The sequence below is a fragment of the Simochromis diagramma genome, unplaced genomic scaffold (assembly GCF_900408965.1).
Source record: "Simochromis diagramma unplaced genomic scaffold, fSimDia1.1 OVJJ01000802.1, whole genome shotgun sequence".
In the NCBI taxonomy this organism is placed as follows: Eukaryota; Metazoa; Chordata; class Actinopteri; order Cichliformes; family Cichlidae; genus Simochromis; species Simochromis diagramma.
This window is the reverse complement of record NW_024387492.1, coordinates 10,542,351-10,558,980: the sequence shown is the minus strand read 5'-3', so window position 1 is coordinate 10,558,980 and position 16,630 is coordinate 10,542,351. Positions and strand designations below refer to the sequence as shown.

The 16,630-nt window shown below is 39.3% G+C and overlaps 2 protein-coding genes across 3 annotated transcripts in view; one reads left to right on the top strand and one right to left on the bottom strand.

The window, feature by feature from the left end:
- Positions 1–4,687, top strand: part of usta (uronyl 2-sulfotransferase a) — a 59,254-nt gene extending 54,567 nt beyond the window's left edge. For both annotated transcript variants that reach the window (XM_040017306.1, XM_040017307.1), the window contains one exon: positions 320–4,687. In XM_040017306.1, the coding sequence (XP_039873240.1) occupies positions 320–612 (293 nt within the window). In that variant the 3' untranslated portion in view covers positions 613–4,687. The remainder of the gene's footprint in view (positions 1–319) is intronic.
- A 316-nt stretch (positions 4,688–5,003) lies between these two features.
- slc22a16 (solute carrier family 22 member 16) lies at positions 5,004–15,051 on the bottom strand. Its single transcript, XM_040017305.1, has 8 exons — positions 14,702–15,051; positions 12,163–12,639; positions 11,170–11,287; positions 8,344–8,905; positions 6,947–7,074; positions 5,896–6,005; positions 5,430–5,529; positions 5,004–5,291 (listed from the first exon to the last, which is right to left on the bottom strand). Exons 1-8 carry the CDS (start codon positions 14,743–14,745, stop codon positions 5,124–5,126), a joined length of 1,707 nt encoding a protein of 568 aa, XP_039873239.1. The 5' UTR covers positions 14,746–15,051; the 3' UTR covers positions 5,004–5,123.
- Between the last annotated feature and the right edge of the window lie 1,579 nt (positions 15,052–16,630).

Sequence of the window (16,630 nt, the reverse complement as noted above, 5' to 3'; positions counted from 1 at the left end):
GAAGGCCATAGTGACAGATATAGCTAGGAAGAAATACCAAGAGCTGCATGTTATTTTTGTCCAGCTTAGCGAACCGCTTGTCATGATGACTTAGTAGCAAGATATCTAAATAGATGAGGTGATATATGAATCATTCACATTAAACAGCAATCACTTGCTACTTAACTGGAAAAATAAGTGGCTTAAGATGATGATATATGATATAGTTATTAAGTAATTTCCTGTCTAAATAAATGTGCTTGAAACTTTTTTGAAACATTTTGATTTTAGTCTTTGCTGAACTTTGTTGTTTTTTTGTCTCTCCATCATTTTGTTGCAGATTATAGGAAAATGGGAAACATGACGGGCACTGTGCGTAAACAAACCCCCACTTTAGAGGCCCTGCAGGTGCTGTATCACCGCATGCGCTATGAGTACGAGTTTTACAACTTCGTCCGTGACCAGTTCCACCTCACGAAGAAAAAAATCGGCCTGAAGTCTGTTTCCAAACCCCCCGCCTATTCAAATGATTTCCTGCGGCAACTGGCCCTTCGAACCCCAGAGCCTCTGGATGAAGACGAGGAACTGGAAACGGATCTGGAGGATGCAAATAGCTGGCTGGTTCATCCCTAAGGGATGCTCGATGAACATTAGACGCAGCCACGTAACGGCTGCTTAGCTAGGACTGGCTAAAGAAAACTGTACCCTGAGGACAAAGGGGAGGAGTTTCAATCTTTCAGCGTCACCCAGAGAAGTGAGGTGCAACTCCCAACCTGACAGGCTCAGCACTGAAGACTGTAGAGTTGAGAAACTGGATGGACAAAATGCTCTATTTATAAATTGACCAAGGGCAATGGGAAATAATATTCAACTCGATCTGCTTGACTCAAGTTTTCCTTTTTATAATTTGGGCTTGTTTTTGGGTTCGTGTAAAAACCGTACTGTCGCTGTCATCTCCAGGGAGAGATTAGTGCAAGATCTGGACAGCTAACTGTGATTGGAAATGTGCTAAATGTTATCGCCAGGTTGTTTACTATAGGAGAGGAATTAAAGGCATTTCCCAAGACAGATTACTACTTTATGAGAGGTTTGATGTCCTGAAAGCTGGATGTTGTTGTGAATTTTAAAAAGTGCCATAAGCCTTTTAGGTATATTAGTCTTCCAGGACTGTTGTCAGACCTTATTGAGGGTTCTGGGATTTGTGTGGCAGAAAGTTCTGTGCACAGCTGGCAGAGTTGTGACATAGTCAGTTCATTTGTTTTAGTATTGGTTTATAACATTTTGTGTAATTTGTTAAATACTATTAGGTGTAAATGAGGGTTAAACTGCGAGCACTCAAGTATGAATTCAGAGAATTCCAAAAGTGTGCATGAATGATTGAGTTTGACCAAACAAGCTGTGTATTTTAGCAAAGATTTATTATTTGGGACAGGCTATATGTTGATACTGTAGAGTGAGTTAAAAGCCTTTATGAAGCCTAATTTGTATTCCAAAGTTTAAAAGATTGAGCTTGCCAAATAGCAGTTTTTTTTGCAAAACTGTATGAATACACTGCACTTTGTGTTAGGTGACATTTCCTTAACATCTGCAGCAAAATGAGGGATTTGGTCACAACTGAATGCTGATTTGCCTGTCATTTCAACTCAGATTATTTGCTGTTTAAGGGTTTTCTGTATATTAATGTTATCATCAAAGTGTGTGAAGTGTTACCAAGCCCAGTTAATACTTATTTCTAATTATCCAGCAGCTCCACAGTGCTTTTTCATCACAGATGTTTAAAAAAAACAATTAACCATAAGCTATTACGTGACTAAACATTTCACTCTACCATCTTAATCTTTGTTCCGCGTATCTTCATCATTATGTTCCATGTTTTGTTTTTTGCTAGTTTTATTTATTGTTTTCTATTCATTTGCATTCCATATAAAATTCTCAGGAAGATAAAAAAAAAACAATGTTTAACGCTCACATTTTTTTTGTTGTTGTTTATGCTGGTGGCTATAAAACAATTTTCGGCATTTAAGGGTGTCTAGAATGAACAATGGACAATGAATGAACAACTAACAAAGACCGTCAATAAATGTCCTCTTACTATTGCAGCTATTGCCCCTGTTTTACTTAAAAATGGTTTTGATACAGAAAAAAACGTACTTTTTACAGACTTATTATGGTGACTCCATTCGGGGAATTGCTAACTATATGTATATATATAATATGTATGCATTTTTTCCAAGAACCTTTGTTTAAGAGAGGGCATTCACTCACTGACCACTTTAAAAAAAAGTGGCCCTTAAAGACAGAAAGGTAATTTTGGGGACGTTGAGGCATGTTGTTGGTACCATGATGTTTTGGGATTTTTCCCACACCACCACAGGGTTAACAGAGTAGAGTCAGAAGAAAATGGAAAATATCCACTTGGCAGCATTTCTCTGGGTGACAATGCCATGCTGATGTCGGAGGTCAGAAGAGAATGGCCATACCACTTCAAGCTAAGTAACTGTGTAACTCGGGGCATGAGTTACTATACATACCTAGCATGCAGCTATGTATGCACAAGAGTATTTATTCTGGCATGTCAAATCTTGAAGCAGATGGCCTAAAGCAGCCACACCAGGTGCCACTCCTTTGAGCTAAGAGCAGGAAACTGTGGCTACAATTCAACAGGATATTGGAAGAATGTTGCCTGATATCTTGAATTCTGCTCAGACATTTATGCTAGGACGTAAACATCATGAAAACCATCATGATCTATACCGACTTATATCAATGATTCAGGCCACAGATGGTGTTTAAATGGGGTGTGGGATATTTTCTTGCCGTATTCTGGGCCCTGAACAGTGTTTAAATGCCACATCTTACCACTGCTTTATGAGCACAATGTGAATGTGTGAATATTTCCAGCATCTTGTTGAATATATGCCACAAATAACTAAAGCTGTTCTGAACACAACAGGCGCTCCAACCGAATACTAGCAAGGTGCACTTAATAAAGCGTAAATAGTCATCACTCATTGTAATACTCAAATGTTTTTTTATTTAAATCTTGAAAAATTTGAGTGACAAAATGTTTTTGGAAATATCCACAAACACTCGTTACATTTTCAGAATTTTGGCACATCGTCAACAACAGGAGATAATCACTTACATGAAGCAGATTGATAACAACATCCTTACATCCTTACTCACTCCATTTAGCCCAGTAATAGCCCCCACTCTATTTGAGGCACCAGTATCACGCCAGAACTGGAAGTTCACGTTAGAAGAACTCATGTTTAGTACTTTTCCATACACATAAGCACACACACATAAAAACTGGTAGTTTTCTCCTGAAAAGTTGAACACAGAGGACCTTTATGTATTCGGTAATGGCGATGGGAATGTCACTGTGGCTGTGGGACTTCCCCTTCACCATCAAACACAAAGCTGTTAATGTATATAGGCACCGTATCCTCAGACCTGCTGTATTATTTTTGCATTTCCAGCACCAAGTTCAAACTTTCCTTATTGACAAATGGAAGGAATTCGCTTGCTCCTTTACCGAGGTTTATAAAGTCTCTTTCTGTATCACTGTAAAACTGTGCTAACTAAAGCCAGTTCATATGAACAGAATGAAGAAGCCATAAACCCCAGTGTCAATCCTCTGCATATTTATTGTAAATCAAAATAAGACGAGGATGCTATTAATGGAAAAGTCCATACTGTTGATTGCAGACCAGTCACCAGTTTTAGAACACCAGCCGCTGTTCTTTTTCTCCTTTGGATTAATGCACCATAACTGTAACATAATATTGTAAATCAGGTATATACAGTACATCTCCACAGTGTTGTGGTCCATCCCTGTATTTGGTCCAAACATCTGGAGATCATATTTGACTCTTGAAGACTCTATAAGGTACTATTATGCTTCTTTTCTTAATCTGCCTAGCGTCTGATTGCATATAAGCGCATATAAAAAAATCTTAACTTGACTGTTCTACTCAGTTATACCCACACATGCACACAGATTAGATAACAAAGGCATAGTAAAGCTCAGCAATGGCATCTTAGACAAGATGAGCAATTAAAAAACTCCTGCACACTGTTATTGTGATCGCTGTAATGTTTATGGGTAATTAGAAAATTCATTAACCTTTAATAAAGGTCACAATAATAGGAAGAAGAAGACCTAATAAAGGTCTAACAATGGTGTGCAAAACTTTGCTCTTTTGTTACCTTTAAATATTTGATCTTTAACAAGAGGCAGTTGAGGATAAATCCAGTGAAAGATTCACAGCAAAACTGATGTCCTGAGATTAAAAGAAAGCCTTAAAAGGCAAGTTGAAGGCACTTATTTAATATTAGAATAATACATTCTAGATACACGACATACGGTTTATTATGGTATAAAATAACCAAGGCACTGCCATGATCTGGTCAGATGGTTGTAGACGTCAAAAAATGTGCAGCAGTTTAGCTTTGATAACTTTGTTTTAAAGGATAACTTGGTTCAGTACAGCTGGAGTCTGATTTTAATAGTTTTGGTCATCACTTCTTGTCGGTAATATAAACACTGTGGTAAGAGCAGGAGGATACCCGCTGAAACACTGCTTGAAAGAAGCCCAACAGGGCAAGAAACACCTGACGACCTAACATAAAAATCTGCTTTTGTTCTGCCTATAACTACAAAAACTTCATTTGATTTAAAAATAAATAAAGTCTTTCTATTGTCTGTCCTGTCTGTCTTATTTGTAGCTGTGTTCCAAGAAATTTTGAACATTTTTTTAAGTACAAAGTTAAAATCAGTAATAGAAATTATGATCGAAACTACAAAAAAGACTCAAAGTATGCTTTCACAAATTACCACACATGGCATATGATTTTCATTGTTTTGTGATGTTTACATGATAGAGCAGAAGAGTGTGAGGAAGTTCTCAGGCCTCCTAAAATATCAAGCTGTTGGTCACTTTACAGAACAAAATGTCAACAAAAAAGTCACTTCACAAGTTATCATAAAAACTTATCTTTTCTTGTTTTTCACTTTTTTCCCAACCATCCTATTAATCTATGTCGTTTTTGTTTCCAGGTATTTAACTGTTGTCACCTCGTCTCTCTTCCACAGCTTGTCTCCTTGTGTGTAGATCTCTGTGTTCCCTGAAGTGTACGGCTCAAGCTTTTGCTCCATGCTGGTTCAGCTCCAGTCTGTCGTTCATCTTGCTGGGCTTAAGTCCCAGAGATTCAGCCTCTTCCAAGGTGGTTGTCAGAGGTTTGCCAAGGGTCTCAGGCAGAAACAGTGCGAGTACTCCAAAAATTAATGCCAGGATTCCTACAATAAGCTAAACACAGGTTGTGATTGAGAAAAAGGGGGGAAATTTTTTAATTTAGCAGTGCTGCCAGGGTAAACTTAGAAATAAACTATGATAAATGAGAACAAATGCAAGTTGACAGCTAAAACATTAAATGCATTTCTATACCTGAGGTAGGTAGATCCAGATGTCAGCCAGGTAGACACAGAAAGGGGCCACCACACTGCCGACACGGCACATCATACTGCCACTACCTACTGCCAAAGACCTGGAGGAAGAGCAGCATTACTCCCTCTGTTAGAATTAATTAAAAGTCGGAATATTACATTGATTTCAGTTTTTAAATTTAGTTCGCAGGTCTAGCTAGTTCTAAAGTGGAAGATTCAAACATGAAACTTTGCCCTTAAAATAGCAGCAAAGTACAAACCCCTATTCCAGTAAAGCTCTCAAGAACAGAATGCAATGATTTCCAAATCAAATCAACTTTAACCTGAAATTATGGTTGTATATGAATGCATGAATTTTCTGTTTCACGTATAAAGAGTTCTTTAGTTTTTGCAATATGAAAAAAATAATAGTTTTAGCAGTTTTAGCAAACCCTTAAAACAAAAACAAAACTCTTTAGCGTGCTTACCTGATGATAGTCGGGTAAAGCTCGCAGGTGTAGAGGTAGATGAGACCAAAGGCAATCGCAATAGCAAACTTTCCTATCATACTCAGAACAATAGTTAGGATCTCTATGTCCTGTAGAAATGAAGAGAGAAAGAAAAACAAAGAGAAAGACAAAGATTTCAATTCAATTTAGCTTTAATCACGTAGCACCAAATAACAAAATGTAAAATGAAATGTATTTGATTATTAATTCCCATTGACTACAAAGCAGTGTATAAACTGTATACAGCCAAGCTATCGTGTGGTTTCTATTAAGAAGTGCTGGAAACAAACTGGAACTTAATGAGACTGCAACTGGATTCATGACAGCTGGAATGAACAGGTGTGAGTAAAAGGGTCGCTACTGCCGTGTCAGCAGGGTTGCCACGCAGAACTTTAGACGTGTCCCCTGTCTCCATGCTGCTATTTCTTTTCCATCTTTCACTGTTTGCGTGGCTCCTAAGATCAAAGGTCATATTTATTTAAAAATGAAGTACCAGCTGTTTGCCAGCTCATGCATGAACAGTGCTAATTTGGGTCAGAGCTCAGAACACATGTTGGGAGCTTCAAGTGTCGGATCTCATTAGTACCGGTCAGTGATCACAAAATACATCACAATAACAGTCGAGTTCATTAGAGTACAAGTACTTTAAGTAACTCTATGCTATATTTGTTCTATCTTGTAAGCAGTAGCATCACTGTCACATGTGTAAAGCTCCACATGCAGTTAGGATGCAGGATTACAAGCATGGCTCATTTGTAAGAGTTACCAAGACGAAGCCTCTTCCCTCCAAAAAAGACATGGCGGTATAGCTTAGGATTGCAAAGTTGCCTCAGAACTTAACACATGTTAGAGAGAGTTTCTTAAAGTACATGTACTTGTACAGTTTGGACTGTCTGATTTATCGCCTTGTCACTGGGCTGGTACTGTTGAACTCTGACACTTGCACCTAAAGATGACTGCAGATTTCTGTGAACAGCTGAACTTTTTTTTGGTGGTGGGGGGTGGGGGTAGGGTGCATCTCTGTACGTACAGCAGGTACCACAATAATGAGAAAACAGGCGACCGCGGCCAGGAGCAGAGATGGGGCACACGTCTTCTTCCTTCCAATCCGATCCATTGCAAAACAGCCAACCAGATAAGAGGGGAGCTCCACTGCACCTGGAAACAACCAACCACAGCCGCTCTCTGTCAGGGGTTATCACTGGCACTGACAGTGACAGTGACATTCTATCTGGAGGACCTAAATAACCATCTGAAAAGCTGCCTCCCAGATATGCTCTTCACTGTGCCTCTAATGGAAGTAAATGGGGATCACTCACTAAATATTCCTCTGGCAATTAAATGATCAAGATTAAAAATACACTTTCCGTTGAGCGTGAAGATACAAGACAATTCATTTAAAACAATTACTTTGTGACTTGAATTAACATAATTTACAATTATATTTCTAAGCAGTCATCCTGAAACACATTTCAGCAGTCATTTTGATGTTAACCTCAATTTCAGTGATGACCTAGACATCCAATCTGCATGTTAAGAATCAACAGTCAAATCTGAAAAAAACCTTCAAGTTTACTGTCCTGAATGGAAATCTACTGGAGAGTTGTGAAATGCAAAAAAACCCCCAACAAAAAACCCAAAAACAAGCCAAACAACATCATTATCCAATCATGCTTCTAGACTCATGACAGTTTTAAGGGAGAGGTGGCAGAAATATTCTTCTACTCGACCTTTAGGTAAAGATGGAGGTAAGTGGACTTTTTCTTGGTCGACTTGGTTACACATTTGGTTATCTGCCACAATCTTTACTCTTATCTAATGTCAACAATTTCCCTTGTGGGATTAATAATCTACCTACCTACCTATCTAAGTCACAGCTAGTAATAAATTCTGCAAACTTATTTTATTATTAAGTGATCGTACTGAGTCAAAGGTTAAATAAAATCCCGTGTTTTCAAATAGCATTACATGAACACTATATCAGTTCAACTAAAAGATGTTTGTTAGACTGTAAATCCTATTTTCTCAATCAGACAGAAAACCACGTGGAAGCCATTTAGCTTAAGGATGGAGCGCTGCTATTTTTGTTGAGTCCTCGCAGTCTGATTTCACTCTCGGTTACATATACAGAGCACTAAACAAAGCAAAGTAGAGGAACATATCATTTTTACTGTGTTTGAAATTTCCACATAAAGTTCTGCTCAACTTAGAAGTAGCAAGAGTTGTTTTTAGATTAAACAGATGAACTAAATCATCTCCAGACTCACTGGAAACACTCTGAAGTAGAGTAAGAAGCAGAGACACTATTCTACATCTGACACCAAAGGTAAAAAAAAAAAAAAGTGCCAATATGATCACAATATTAAATACATGTTTATAGTTTTGCAATCTCAGTACCAAATTCACACTCATGTGACAATCACTTACCAGCAAGGAAGAGGTTAACATACTGGTTTCCTCCCAGATTTACTGAGCCCAGAGAGAAGACGTAGTAGCCCAGACTGCCGATGAACCAGATGGCCCACACTGTGCATGTACGACCGGCCATCCTCCAGCTGCCAAACAGGTCCACGATGGTCAGCTTCTTCTCAGGCTTGGATGACTGCTCCTCTGTGTCTCCCTTCAGCAGACTTTTGCCATCTTCTCTCTTCCCTGGCTCCAGGAGATCCTCAGCTTTCAGCCTGCATTCAAGGCCGTTGACGTGGGCAATCACATTCAGCAGTTTCTCAGTTTCCTCATAGCGGCCCTTGGCCATCAAGTAAAAGGGAGTCTCGGGAAACTTCCAGCAAAAGAGCAAGAAAGGTGCGGTGCATACGGAGAGGACTATCTGGTAGATCCACCACACCCGCACCAGGTAACCAGTCAGAGCCACCATCATGACGCCAACAGCAAAGGCTGCATGCACATGCATCGATGTCCATGTGCGTACCTTGTTGCCAGTGAACTCTGTTACGTACACAAAGACCACCACCAGATAGCCACTAGACACCTGTCAAAAGCAAAGATAAGAAATAGGAACTAGTCATTTTAATAGCAGTTTAATAGCAGTTTTCCACAGAAAACAGATAAAGTGGCCAAGAAATGTAGAAAAATAAAATAAGAGATGGAAAAAATGCCATTCTAACATGTTACAGATGTTGATGTTGTATATAGTACTGTGCAAAAGTCTTGAGTCATCCATCATTTCTTAATATTTGGTTTCCAAGGAGCTAGACTTTCTTAAGATTTTTAAAGTGCACTTGAGAGACAGGCCTTCTGAAGTTTTTCTTTGGACATTGGCTGCTTTTTCACTCATTTTCAGTCCAGACTTTTTACCTGACCTGGTGGCTGAAATTTTTTTGCTTTTGTTTAATTTGTCTTTGGGAGGTTTGTGGTTTTTGTTTCTTTGTTTGTTAAGCCACTTAACACTGACCTATGAATCATTCAGGGATAAACTGGGGGGAAAGACAGCAAAGATCTGAAAGATAGATCTGGTCAATCAGTTGATCCATTTACTGTTGGTTACAGCCTCACCAGAAACGGTCTGAGTGGAAAGGTGGCTGTCAAGAAGGCATTCTTGTGGAAGGGAAATGGGAGAAAAGGCAGAGGTATGCCAAATTATACAAGACTTGAACTGAATTTGAGTGGGAACAGATCTTATGGAGTAATGAATCGAAATTTAAGTTTTTTGGTTTAAGTCATCAATATTTACAGAGGATGTCAGTTCAGTGGTACAATAGCGACTGTCTGCAGCCATCTTTAAAACACAGTGTTGTGGTTTGGGGTGGCGTTTCAACCAGTGATGTTGGGGATCTTGTCAAAATTGATGGATATTTGAACACCATCAGATTTTGATCCACCATGCAATACCGTTAGGAAATAATGTAATTGCACTTCATTTTTCATATTGGCAATAATCCTAAACCCATTTACACCTGGACAGAAAAAAAAAATCACAGTGGAACACTATTAGTCGTGGATTGGCTTCCCCAGAGTGCTATGGGATCATCTTGATAGAGAACAGAACATAAGACAGCTAACATACATAGAAGAGCTTTGAATGTCCTTCGCGCTGCATGGAGAACTATTCCTGTAGACAACTTAAAGAAATTACTAAAAAGTGAGAGTTCAGGGTCTGTCAAAGAATAAAGGTGGTCATCCCAAACATTCCCTAAAAACTTGTTAGACCTTTGCAGAATCTGTCCTATTTATTGTATTTCCTTGTATGTTAGCTCATGTTTCAATAAACAGCTGCAAATGCTGAGTGAGAGGTGGCTTGAGACTTTTGCACAGTACCATAATTTGTCCACAAGATGGCACTCTGCAGCTTCCCTGCTGGCAACCTGTTTGAAACGCCCAACAACCAGCTAATCCCAACAGAGTCGGACAGAGTATAAACAAATAAGTAAATAACTACACATAACAAATGTTAGGGAAATCTGTTTTGGAAAATATCGGTCGATATATTGGAATATCAGATTTTTAAATCAGCAAATATCTGTATTAGTCTTATATAACTTATGTTGCTCAGACTTTAAATATAAGGTTATGATCATGCTAGTAAACCTGAAGTATATCCTTTGTGTTCAACCTTATGAACTTATGAAGCAAAGAAAAACTGACTGCATGCTCATGTCGTACACAGTACCAGCATACAACAAATTTATAGTTCATAGAAATGATTTGGGGATATGTCTTTGTAGGTTTGCCGTGTGGTTTCATAGTGTAGCTGTGCAGTATCAGTGTACAAGGGCCTGACTCTATGTGAAAAACAACAGCTGTAACTGAGGAGGACTGGGGGGGGGGGATGGTAGAAGACGGAAAGGAGTGAAATAGTAAACAGACTGAAAGGGCCCTTTCACTGCTAATGTACTGACATGTGGACTTGTAACCATACAGACCGCCTTCCTTAGGGGTGTTAGTTTAAGCAGATATGAAATAATCTGCATCTAAAGCAAACAAACCCATGTTTAAATATAAAGACAGAAACCTAACCCGTTTGTCACTGTTTGTGTCACATTTCCTTAAATTACATATTTAAGGGGTATTTTTGGTTTGCATGTTGGCTTAGCTGCAATATGCCTACAGGGGGTGTATTCAAGTATATTACCTGAGAACATTAGGGACTGGACAAGAGGTTGTTTAGCTGAGAAACATCCACTGGTGGCTGTTTGCAAGAAGAACATTGCAAATATGCCACTTCTCTTGTCCCACGTTGGCTTTTTATAAAACACACGCACGCACAGGTACGTAACCATTCACAACCGTACCCACCATAGCAAGGAGAAAGCGGAGCACCACAAAGAAATAGTAGTTTCCGGAGAATGCTACAGCCACTCCGAACCCAAACTGACAAACGCTGGTGAGCATCAGAATCTTCACACGCCCAACTCTGGTGGAGAGAAAGAAAACTATGTGAAAAAGAATGACAGAGACAAGCAGACCAACAGAGGAGGCGAAAAGAGCTTGTATATTCAGTTAAGGAATCGATTAAAAGGGGCTTATAAAGTTGTCACAGTCGCACGTGGTTTTAAATCATTTCGACAGGAGTGCTTGACAGGAATATGATACTTGTGCATGAAGTTACGGAGAAGATTGACTGCTTTCTGCTAAAATTTACTGCTTTAAATGGTAAATGGCCTGATTCTTATATAGTGCTTTTCTACTCTCCCAGAGCTCTTTATATAACAAGCCTCATTCACCCATTCACGCAAGCATTTTTTCACTTTTTTGCTCAAGTGCTTTCTATCTAACAATCACACGAATTCGCATTCGGAGAGCAACTTGGGTTTAGTTTCTTGCCAGAGGATATTTGGCAAACAGACTGGAGCGGACTGTACCACCAATCTTTCGATTAGTAGGTGACCTGCGCTACCTCCTGAGCTACAGCCACCCCTGCACATGTAAATGCTAACCACTCAAATCTGGCTTTGCATTCTGCTCCAGTCATTACCTTCCACTTCTTTTTTTCCCCAATCTACATCAACTATGCTTTCACTTGTCCTGCCTCATTTTCACTATAATAATTTCTTTCCACTACCTTCTTGACCTAATGTGAAGCCATACGTCCTGAAATTACAACTACATGAATTACAACTACTTTGGCAAGTTCCTTTTTTTTTAAAACATATAGTCTATGCCAGGACAGCCCTTCCTGTTTAAAACTTAACTCAAAAAGTGGCACATGGTAACATTTAACCCCTGTCTTTGACTCTACATGTTGCCTGAAAATAACCTTGACCTCATCTTACAGCAGCCCCTGCTTACCTGTCAGCAACGTCCCCAAACACCAGCGCTCCAATCAGCACCCCGAGCATGAATGTGGGCTGGCACAGCTTGGCCAGCCACTCTTTATCACATACCAAGTCCCAGTCGGTCACAATGCTTTGGTAAACTTCGGTGTGGTCATAAACAAAGTTCCCTGTACATTCTTTCACTGTTTTGTTGCCATCGAAGTCATACGAAAAGTGTGTTGGGTTGATGCGAAGGGTGCAGCGGCACCAGCTTAGCTCCCACTGTTCTCCTTCTGCTGTCTTCACCACCAGCGGTCCACTGCCCGATTTGAAGACTGGTAAGATTTCTTCCAGGCTGCTTGCTGTCACGTTACCATACAGAACGTCGGTGATGTTGCCGGGCACGCTAGACACAAAAATTGGAGTTTCCACCAGAAAAACTGAGGCCAGGTAGTGGATTCCACAAGCTATGGCCTGGAAGACTGCTGCAAAGTACAGACATGCCTGAAATCTGGACAGAAGGAGAATACAGGAAAATTATTGTGGTGATTTTACAGTATCACCAAAAAAACAAAAACAAAAAACTTCTACAAAGGCAACCTTAATAGTTCAACTTTTAATGGAATCTAAAAGACATTTCCAGGTATCCAACAGCATTATCGTTTCAAGACAATTGCTTTGAATGTAGTAATTTATTCAGAAAACAAGTCTATATCCAGTGTTGGGGAGTAACGGAATACATGTACCGCCGTTACGTATTTAAAATACAAAATATGAGTAACTGTATTCCGTTACAGTTACCGTTTAAAAAGGTGGTATTTAGAATACAGTTACTTTGTTGAAATAAGTGGATTACACGGCGGTACTTTCCTGTTTCATATTGTCGCGGGTCAGGACTGTTTGGGTTTTGTTTGACAGCTATGTTCTGTTGTTCCAGGCGTTACGGTTGCCATGGTTACAGGGTGACGCTCTCTCTCTGCGTGTTTCCTGGGTGAGAGAGCACTTTTTGTTGTTGTTGTGCTAAGCTAATAGGCAGAATGCTACAGGTATAGCTCTAAAGAATGTAGCATCATAGGCAGTGTAGTCCGTGCTCAGTGTTGGGAAGGTTACTTTTAAAATGTATTCCATTACAGATTACAGAATACATGCCCCAAAATGTATTCTGTAACGTATTCCGTTACATTACTCAATGAGAGTAACGTATTCTGAATACTTTGGATTACTTAATATATTATCATGCTGTTTACAACTACGTGAATGTACTATTGCTGTGATTTATTACTGTTACTGAAGGTCTGCGGCTCCGAACCGTAGTAAAGGGACCTCTGGCTAATACGGTGGGTTCTGTGTCGGGCTCTTAGCCGAAAAATAGCTTTACTTTGTTGTGTGGGTCAACTTTGCTTGCGAGAGACAGAGAGAGGCGTTGAAAGGCTGCTACAACGGAACTTATTGTTTTTGGAGGAAAACACGAACACGGTGTACAGTCGAGTCTTAATAGCTCACTTATAACTGGGCTCTTCAGGCACTCTTCTTGGCTGCAGTGGTTATTATTATATTTACATGCTTCAGCTCCTGTTTTTGCTTTTTCTCCCTCCCTCGCTTGATGAACCAGCATGATAATATATTAAGTAATCCAAAGTATTCAGAATACGTTACTCTCATTGAGTAACGTAACGGAATACGTTACAGAATACATTTTGGGGCATGTATTCTGTAATCTGTAATGGAATACATTTTAAAAGTAACCTTCCCAACACTATATATCATAGACAGCATCTTGAGACACCCCTCATGCCTTGGTTTTCTTCCAAGGAATCAGACTTTCTTGTCATTTTTAAAGTGACTTCGTGCAATAGTTGTCTGGGCTTTCTGAAAATCTATCCATGTTCTTCTTTGGACACTGGCTGCCTTTTTTTTTTTTACTGATTTTCAATCCAACCCTTGCTCCTCTCCATCTTCAAAATATAAAGAAATTAATGGTGACTCGCGATTTTAGCAGTGTACCCAACCTGTATGGAAAGGTGAAACTTTTTTACCAGCTTTTTAATAAAACCCTAAACGTTTTTAGGTTAAAAAGTGGGAAAACAACTTGACTGATGGAGAGGTAGTCAGGTAAAACCAACCCGCACAGAAAGAAATAATTCTAGGTGTGTTTATTAAGTCATTTTGGAAAAAGCCTACTAAAAACGAATATATAAACTTTATAGTTTAAATACATTAACCATGTGTCTCCTAAAGATACACAGGCCCATTTCTAACTGTAATTAGTTATTTTTCAAAATTACAAAGAGGTGACAAAAGTTTCTCTAAGCGAATGTCCACCCCCTTTTTGAAACATGGATATATCTGTATAGATAAAAAAAAATACCGTATCGTTGCTGTAAAACAAATTACGTCATCTCCCACTTTCATTAGTGCTTGTTTTCAAAAAAGTAATGTGAAGAGGGATGTGGAATATTTACGGTTCTAAAGTTGGTGCCTCCTACCACAAAATTCCCCCCACTCAAATAAAGAATAAAGGAAATGTAAAGTTACAACTGACTATAGAGAAAACATGCCAATCCTCACGGTACCTTTTGAAATGTCCAAGCTCGTCGAATACTTTCTCCACAGACATTTTCTGACGGCGCGTTTGTGTGCGGTGGCTCCCGGTGCGTCTCTCCCTGGCGGGCAGCAGCTCCTGAGCGGATCAGCACCAAATAATCAACAGAGGCCTTCACGAACGCAGGGTGGGAGGGGCACACACACACACGGCTGACAGACTCGAGCTCCTGGGGCAACTACCTTATAAGCGAGACGCTGGTGTTAAAAAAAACGCCCTCTCTTCTCTTCCCAGATATAATGAAATGGACAACTGCCCCAAATCTTTTTAATTTTTATTTTTAAACTAAGCGAGCCGCCCTCAAATCTGGACACATGCTCTCCGTGGAGGGGGCGTCTACAGAGTGCAACACCTCAGCGATACTAAAATGAAAAAGTCAGCACAACACTTTTCCAGAATTGCGTCTTCATAATTGGTAACACGTGACTGGGTGGTTTTAATAAATAGACTGGTGTCTTTCCAACTTCAGATTCACTTAAAACCCCCAAATGAGCTGGGAAAATCACTGGTGATGATGATGACGTTTTGGAACTTAAAGGTCTGTATGATGACTTAACATTTGTTTGATGACATCACCTCTTTGATTACATTAGTTTTATCAGTCTAATTTGAACTTTTTGTTGTGGAAATGGCACCCATGATGCAGTCAAGGGCTTTTTTTCCCCATTTTGATACAAAGTGAAGTAGTGATGAGAGTTGTTTGCTTTGATACACCTGTGACTATACCTATCTGCAAACTGAAGATCTTGTGATGTAGCCGGTGTAGAAATATTAGATCTGTTTATTCTGTTGTTAACTGGTTATCCTTGCATAACGTCCACGTATAAAGTTTAACCCCTATCAGGGTCAACATAAACAAGCGGCCACTGAAACAACTAGTTACTCTAAATGTGCCTGGTGTTTACAGTTTAAGCAAAGCAGTAATGAGCTGCTGGGTTCATAATCATCTCAAGGTCCTGTCTCTGCACCAGCAATCATTCCCTCTTTCTATTTGGCTAGCTCACTCAAAATTGTGGCAACAGCAACAATGGCTATTTTAATTGCTTATTTAAGTAAGCATTTAACATTTTAAGAAGTAAGAAATAACTAGAAATGCCCAGACTCCAAAGTAGCATCCTCACATGGCTCTAATAAACTATCCAAACTTCCAAAATGTATAGTTTGCTTCAAATTAAAGCAAGCAAAATAACTGTAACCATAAACACATAGCTGGCCTGGGTAGTGTTTGTATACGCAGCAATGAATTACAGACCAAGTCCTTACTTCTGTGAAAGTGTGCATTTTATTTGATTTTAGTTTGAACAACTAAAAAAACATTTAATGAATGCATTTAATGAATGCATTTAATCTTCTTCACCACATTTTTGTGGGGTGAGATCACAGGTTATTCACTTCTGTGCAAGACCCACATTTAGAACTTAAAAGCCCGTTCTGTGTCTCTGCTTCTCCAAGTGCTCCTAACGAATCCTTTGATTAATGATTGATACGTTCAGCCGTTGTGTTTGTATTGACTCACTGCATCTTGTCTTGGCTGGATTCAGCAGGAATACGAATACAAACTATAAACTAAACAGCGTTTGCTTTTGCCATCACACTGACTTGCTTTCACTCCACCTTCTCATCTGGGAAATAAAACGGGAGAAGGATCATTGAAATAGGTTGTACGTGCTGACTGTGGCAATTTGTTAAACAGCGTGTTACCGTGAAATTAACTGCAGGTCTGCTTTGAAAGTCATCAGGTTTAACATTTAAACATTAAAAAGTAATTGACACATTACTAGCAAGACTGCATGTTGCATTTGTGCCAATTGCATTTCACAAATGTGTTTGTTTTATGTAAAAGGGTAAGATTTTATGACACAAACAGATGGTCTGCTATAAATCGTCTTCCACATCTAAG

Coding starts and splice junctions, on each gene's coding strand:
- slc22a16 (XM_040017305.1), bottom strand. CDS start 14,745: ATGTCTGTGGAGAAAGTATTCGACGAGCTTGGACATTTCAAAAG. Junction 12,640..14,701: donor GAGCTTGGACATTTCAAAAG/GTACCGTGAGGA, acceptor CCTTCTGTCCAG/ATTTCAGGCATGTCTGTACT. Junction 7,075..8,343: donor TGTTAACCTCTTCCTTGCTG/GTAAGTGATTGT, acceptor GGTTGTTTCCAG/GTGCAGTGGAGCTCCCCTCT.